Source organism: Chenopodium album, chromosome 25, assembly GCF_948465745.1.
Source record: "Chenopodium album chromosome 25, dcCheAlbu1.1, whole genome shotgun sequence".
Lineage (NCBI taxonomy): Eukaryota > Viridiplantae > Streptophyta > Magnoliopsida > Caryophyllales > Amaranthaceae > Chenopodium > Chenopodium album.
The window spans coordinates 13,403,281-13,410,940 of NC_137858.1; the positions used below are offsets into that span (position 1 = coordinate 13,403,281).

Sequence of the window (7,660 nt, forward strand, 5' to 3'; positions counted from 1 at the left end):
GTGAATATTATAAGGAGATAAAAAAAGAGTGGAGAGAGAGGAGGAGAGAGAAATTAAGAAAGGAAGAGTGAAGATTCCAACAGCTGAAAAAAATTAAAAAAATAAATAAAAAGTAAGAAACCACACCATAAAAAATGGAAAAAAGAAATTAATTTTTTTTAAAAAAATAAAATTTAATTCAGACAGCCAGATCCCCACAAGAAATAAAAATTTTAAAAAAAAAGGAAAAAGAAAAATTAAAATTATTAAGACAACTCAATCTTTATAAAACCCTTGAATTCACCATCACCCCAGCTTCTCTCTCCTTTGCTCCTGTTTGCTAGTTTAACTCAATTTTATTTTTTTTTCATTTATATTTATTTTTTGTTAGCTGTAATTCAGCTAAAAAAAAAAAAAAAAAAAAAAAAAAGAGAGTAGTAGTAGTATTGCTATTAGCCTCCAAGCAGCAGGCAAAAATAACACACTCTCTCTCTTCTTTTTTTTTTCTTTCTCTCTCTTCTCCCCACCACCACTATTTCTCTCTCATCTCATTTCATTCATCATCTTATACTAAAATTATACTACTAAAATTGATACAAAGATTATCTCATCATAAATACATGCTGGGGACCTCAACCTTAATAGGAGGCTCCGGTGACGGCGGAGGTGGTGGAGCTGGTTCGGGACATGAATCCGAAGGCGGAGTTGGTGAGGGTGTTGTGAGGACGTCACCGGACGCCTCAATTATGGCTACTGGGATGGAAGATGAGGAGAAGACTCAAAGCGGAAGCGGTCTCGGTGGAGGTGGTGGTGGTGGTAGTGGAGATTTATTTGAAAATGACCGGAGCACGGGCGGTAACCGGTGGCCTCGACAAGAAACTATTGCGTTGCTTAAGATAAGGTCTGATATGGATGTTATTTTTCGTGATTCCTCCCTCAAAGGTCCGTTGTGGGAAGAAGTTTCCAGGTCAGTTTTTTTTTCTCATCTTTTTCATCCAATTATTATTGTAACTTCTATAAATATAACATATACACACCATCAAAATAATAATAATAATCTCATTTTATTTATGAGATTAGTCATTTCATTTTAATTGGTTTTAATTAAATTTTGCTGATTTTTATTTTTCTTCTTGTGTTTTTCGAATTTCTAGAATAGCTTCCCAAGTACAATTTTGTACTTATTAGAATATATATTGGGATTCTTTCATTTTAGAACTTTATGCAAATTGTTTGTTCACTGAAATTTAGAGCCACTTAGTTCCTAATTTTATGTGCAATTATTTCGAAATGTACTCCATATTGGGATAATCATATGCCTACTATAATAAGATTCATTTATTTTTATACATACAAGTATATATTTATTTGATTGATTAGCAAGTGTTGAATTAAGATTTGTATATGATATGGTGCAATTTATTTATTCATGTACTAATTAATTTTTTAAATTGATTTGTTAACAGAAAGATGGCGGAGCTTGGATATCATCGAAGCGCAAAGAAGTGCAAGGAGAAGTTTGAGAATGTATACAAGTACCACAAGAGAACGAAAGATGGGAGGACCGGTAAGGCCGACGGTAAGACGTATCGATTTTTCGAGCAATTAGAGGCGCTAGAACAACACCATTTGGCAATGGCAGCGTCATCGGCACTACCACCTTTGCCACAGCAATCAGTTGGACAAGCAACAACAACAACACCACAACGTGGTCAATCGCAAGGGCCGGCGCAAGCGGCGGTACCGGTCACAATGGTAATACCAGCTGGTACTAATCCAGCTAGTGTTACTGTTCCATCAAGCCCCCATCCAATAAGTGTAGTTCACACTACTTGTATTAGTCCACTGCCTCATCATCAATCACAACAGCAGCAAATGAATGTTAATAACCCTACAAATCAGGCTTCACAATTGCAATCACCGCAGCAGCCGCAACCGCAGGTGATGCATCATCAGAGTCAGAATCAGAATCAGCACCAGCATCAGCATCAGCATACAATGGGGATCCCGACTCACGGGTCGATCCAGATGGAGAATCCGTCTTCCCCATCGGCTACTCAATCGTCGTCCTCATCGACATCGTCGGATGAGGAGCTAATGGGGAGGAGGAAGAGGAAGAGGAAATGGAAGGACTTCTTTGAGAAGTTGATGAAGGAAGTGATTGATAAGCAAGAGGAGTTACAGAAGAGGTTTCTTGAGGCGGTCGAGAAACGGGAGCATGATAGGGTGGCTAGAGAGGAAGCGTGGAAGTTACAAGAGATGGCTAGATTGAATCGGGAACATGATATTCTTGTTCAAGAACGGTCTATGGCCGCGGCGAAAGATGCCGCTCTTATCTCCTTCCTACAAAAGCTTTCTGACCAGCAGCAAATTCCACTACCCTTACCGGTTCAATCCCAAACACAACCACAAGCTCAACCCCAACCTCAAGGTGGTAGTCAAGTTCGTGCTACGGTTCCGGTTGTTAGTGCTACCCCCGTGACACAACCACAGTCGCAACCACAACCAACAACACAAGTATTGCAACAAACACAATCACAACCACAACCACAACCTCAACCGCAACCACAAGTTCATGTACCTGAAAGTCAAGTATCATTGGCATCGCCAACACAACCTCAACCACAACCACAACCAATAGCACAGTTGCCTCAGCAAACACCACCTCAGCTACAACAAGCATTGGTGGTGGCCAACACAAACAATGGTGGCGACAACGGTGACTTTCAGAAGTCGACCAATGGTGAGAATCTCCTTCAAGCAAGTTCATCAAGATGGCCTAAAGCCGAAGTACAAGCATTGATCAATCTCCGAACCAATCTCGATCAAAAATACCAAGAGAACGGGCCGAAAGGCCCGCTATGGGAGGAGATCTCGGCCGCCATGAGAAAACTCGGGTACAACCGAAACGCCAAAAGATGTAAAGAAAAGTGGGAGAACATCAACAAATACTTCAAGAAAGTGAAGGAGAGCAACAAGAAACGACCCGAAGACTCGAAAACATGTCCGTACTTCCATCAATTAGACGCCCTCTACCGCGAGCGCAACAAAATGGAAATCAATCCCGCAACCACCAATGCCACACCGTTGACAACCTATGGGCAAGCGCAGCAGCAGCCGGCCACAACAATGGCGCCTATCATGGCACAACCCGAACAGCAATGGCCGCTTCAAGGGCACCAGGATCAAGCAATGGAGGATCAAGGGAGTGAGAATCAAGACGAAAGCGAGGACGACATGGATGATGAGGACGATGATGATCAAGGAAGTGGTGGGTATGAGATAGTGGCGAATAATAATGTCAATGCAGGTTCAATGACCACCTCAACTACCGCCACTCGAACCGCCGCAACAGCTGAGTGAGTGATGAATTACATGGTATAGCAATCAAAGAGAAGTTGAGAGATGGGATAGAAGAAAAAAAAAAAATTAAAATTAAAATTTGGGAACTGGTTGTTGGGAAGCATGAAAATATGGGGATTTTTTTTTTTTTTTTTTTTTGGGTTAATTTTTATTTTGGGTTGGGCTTTGAAATCAAGAGGGGATAAAAAAAAGTTATACATATATGTTCGTTTATGGGTGTTAGTGACACTTGAGTTGATAATCTTTATCATGTAATATCCAAGTGGGTCAGATCATGGAAGAAAGGAAGACGTCGACGGGAGGCGAAGCGGGTTTGGTTAAGTCGGGTCGGGTTACATCTCGAGACGGACGGGTCAGGCCAGAGCAATTGTCAAAAAGGGGGCAAGACTCAGGAAATACCGTGTAAGCTATTATTTTTGGGGGACAGTAATTTTTTTTTTTTTTTTTTGGTTCTTTGTTTAATTTTGATAATTTATTTATTGTTTTGCTAAATAAATAAAATGGAGAGGAAGAGAGGGAAAAATAGAGTGATAGATTTGTTTGTGGGGATAAAAAAAATGGGTATATGGGTAAAAAACAGGAATTTAATGGAATAAAGAGACTACTAGAGAGTACTCCTTGTGTTTTTCTTTCAATATATTTTTTCTTTATCGCATTTTCAATTTTTGTTGATTAAATTGTTGGGTGTATAAATGTGTAATCCTGGTTAATTTACTGGTACCTTTTCTTATTTTCAAATGAACTTAATTGTTATACTACACCAAATTCTCATCCAATTCTACTTTTAATTTACTTTTTAATACTCCGATTCAATGAACATAACCTATTGTACAGTTAGCACCTTAAACAATAAGGCCTAACCTCAACCCAACTCAAATTAAGTGAAACTTTTAAAGACGGAAGGAGTACTCTATATGGTACTAGTTCTACGGAGTAGTATTTACTTGATTCACTAATGATTGCCGTATATGCAGCAAAGCTTATGTATGAGAGTGTAAGAGAGAGAGAGAGAGTGAGCTGACTTTGGCATAAACCTCGTTTGATGGGTGGCGACTTAGTTAAGCTTGGGAGTTTGGGCCGTCTGATATCTCTGATGATATATTATATAGTCATAAATTATTCTTGAAAGTCTGCATCACAAAAATCAAATAAAATTGACAAAAATAAAAATAAAAATGAAAGTACTGAATTTTAACTGATGTAGCCTAGCTTTGTCCATGTAGGACTAGCTAGGACGATGTTAGCTGATGCCAGGGTACTCATTTATCTTCACTTCCATGTGATTCAAGGAGTAAATTATTGCGGTAATTACTTTATATTTTATTTTTAATAATTTGGTAGTGTACAATTTCTGCAAATTTGCTGCAAAACTGTTGCATGAGAATCTTATTACTTTAAGGAAAATTTGATACGAATGATACCCAATTTTACAATTATTTTACCATTACTTTTTACCTCTTTTAATTTTAATTTATACTGTAAGAAAACATTTTTTTTTCTTTCTTTTTTTAAACAATCCAAGATTTTTTATTTTACTTTTTTTTTTGTCTACTTAAATTTAAAATGGGATTAATTTCGTCTGAGTAAGAAGTGGGATTAAATTATTATAAAAATATTATAGTGAAACACTTGATTATTACTGTCAAATTTTAAATATATTTTTGTTACATCATTTAAGAAGACATGTGATATACTACGTACAAGTTTAGTACTAGCTTACAATATGTTTTTCTTTAATTATCTTAATTACCACCTCCATTAAATTTTAACTGCATATTAATGTTACTGAAATAATTTTGTATACTAAAAAGGCAAAAATGAGTGAAGTGTGTTCTTTGCCAAACATATAAAGTGTTATTCTTATTTTCAGGATATTATTAAATTGAAAGTAATTAAGGGAGTGTTTTTTTCCCAGCTTGGGTTATGTTCTCTTCATATGAAATAATTTTGTGATTTTAATTTTTATAATTTTTTCTATTCTGATCTCTTAGCTAGCTTGACTTGAATGAATTGATTATCTAATTGGATCTTGCTAACTTTCTTCAATTTACTATTAAAAAATAAAGGTATAGAGTATTTGATATACTCATGCAAATAAAAATTAGAATTTTGGTTTGATATAATTTGTATTTTTAATCTGCATGTTGTCACCGTGTAATACGATATAATTTTACTTAACGAAATAATTAATGGCTTTTTTGGAACAAAGTTGAGGGACACATAGCTTTACATAGACTAATTTAAATTTAGTTTGTTTAAAGTTATTAATATGAAATATATGCCAGAATTAATTTTAACTAATTTTATACATAGTATAAATTTAGTTTTATGTAGTATAAATTTTTGCTTCAAAAAAAAAAAAGTATTATAAATTTAGTTTGTGACGAACTTTTAACTTATTTTATGTATCAAATCATATCGATCAAAATAAGTTGAGAAAAACACACCTATAATCAAGTTACAATCATCAAAAGTATCTTTCACTAAACTAAACTACTTACACTCATGCTAATTGAATCTACATATTATGTATTACTAATTAAAATTTCGATCTTTTTGCTAATTCTTTCCTTTAGTTAATTTTTTATTATGAAAATTGATTAGCACACATATTAATTGAAATTTTTTTTCATTAATTGAGATCGATTTTAACTAATAAGTTCAATTTTCAGTGTGGAAACTTGTTTTAGAGTAAAGGTAACTTTAGTAGAAAAAATAGTTGGACAAAAAACTCCATTATTAAAGTTATTCCATGTTAGCAATTTTAATAATACTAACATCTTAATTTATTTACAAATTAATATTGATATAGGTGTTATTTCATCTCCACTTGTTGTCTAATTAATACGAGTAACAAACACATATAAGCTTGAGCCAACACTACTTAATAAAAATTATTACGATTTTAAAAAAGAAAGTGTGACCAGACAAGTAAATCCTTAAATTTATTTTATTTATACATAGAACTAGCAGTGTAAGGTCCTGTTCTCTTCACCTTAAAAAATTAATATTAAGTAAAAATAATTTCAGTTCCGTAAAAATAAGTTCAGTTTAGTAAAATTAAGTTCAGTTCAGTAAAAATAATTTCAGTTTAGTAAAAATAAGTTCAGTTCAGTAAGTTCAGTTTTCTTAAAGAAGAATTATAATAGAAAATCAGTAAAAATAATTTCAGTTTAGCAAATATAATTTTATTTCAGTAAAATTAATTTAAATTCAGCAAATATAATTTTATTTCATTAAAAATAATTTCACTTCAGCAAAGATAAGGTGAAGAGAACGGGGCCTAATTTTTAAAAGCTTGCTAGTATTTTTAGATCCTTCTATATATTTGTTAAATTTTATTATGTAAACCCAAATATTATCTAAACATAATGAGTATTATTTGAGCCTGTTCATGAGTTCTTAAATGATAAATCAATATAAAAAGATCACACAACAAATTTCATAATAGTATTGCAACAATGCAACAATGTAAATAAATCCTTTAAAATTTAACCACAACAAAGCTTTTTGTAAATCTATTTTTATTGACTTAGATTAAGACCCATCAAATTATTAATTTCCGTCATTAAAAGTTCATCCTTGATACGGTGTAGTATTTGTCTCACAAATTAAGTCAAAACTTAAAGAAATTTATAGACACAAGATGTATTTAATTTATGAAATAAGTGTAATAAGTAGAAATAAATGTAAGTTTATACCTAAAACCCCTCAACTAATTTGATTTTGACTAATTAGAATTCATAAGAGATTATCAAAACTTAGTGGCACTTAAAATTGTTTTTCTTTGGAGGTAAAACTTTTATTATTTTATTATTATTAAAATTGCATTTATCAATTTATTTATAAACTACCAATCTTATTGTTAGCATTACATAATTATTCTAACTTATGATAACTTATTTAACTTTTTCTTTTTTATGATAGCTTATTTAACTTGAACCTTGATTATTTAGGTGAAAAGAACGTGGCCAAGAAAACAAACATCATGAACCATGATATATATGTACCATAAGGAGGAGATTTTTATTTTCCACATAAAACATAACGTTAATTACATGAGTAAGACAAATGAGAAGTATATGGGACCTTGATTTTGGAGCCGTTATGCTTTAGATATCACGCTAAATCATTCTCCCCTTCGATTTTTTTCCCCTAAAACGAAAAAGAAAAAAATTAAAATTAAAATTGGCCAACATTGCTTGTTCGATGACTTTTAAACTTCAATATAAACGTGAAATTTGAATATTTTTCTTTAATTTCTCCGTCTAATGAGTCATGCCAATCTTTCTTGAGCATAGCCCATGCACATGACTTG

At 33.3% G+C, this 7,660-nt stretch overlaps 1 protein-coding gene across 1 annotated transcript; it reads left to right on the forward strand.

Annotated features, from left to right (window-relative positions):
• Positions 1-460: 460 nt before the first annotated feature.
• On the forward strand, positions 461-4,100 carry LOC145613270 (trihelix transcription factor DF1-like). The gene is made up of 2 exons (XM_081668343.1): positions 461-946; positions 1,446-4,100. The coding sequence occupies exons 1-2, from the start codon at positions 600-602 to the stop codon at positions 3,340-3,342; spliced, it is 2,244 nt and encodes a 747-aa protein (XP_081524469.1). The 5' UTR covers positions 461-599; the 3' UTR covers positions 3,343-4,100.
• The last annotated feature ends 3,560 nt before the right edge of the window (positions 4,101-7,660 follow it).

Excerpts from the sequence above, each read along its gene's own strand:
- LOC145613270 (XM_081668343.1), top strand. The coding sequence starts at position 600 with ATGCTGGGGACCTCAACCTTAATAGGAGGCTCCGGTGACGGCGGAGGT. Across the intron at positions 947-1,445 it reads TTGTGGGAAGAAGTTTCCAG|AAAGATGGCGGAGCTTGGAT; the intron begins GTCAGTTTTTTT and ends ATTTGTTAACAG.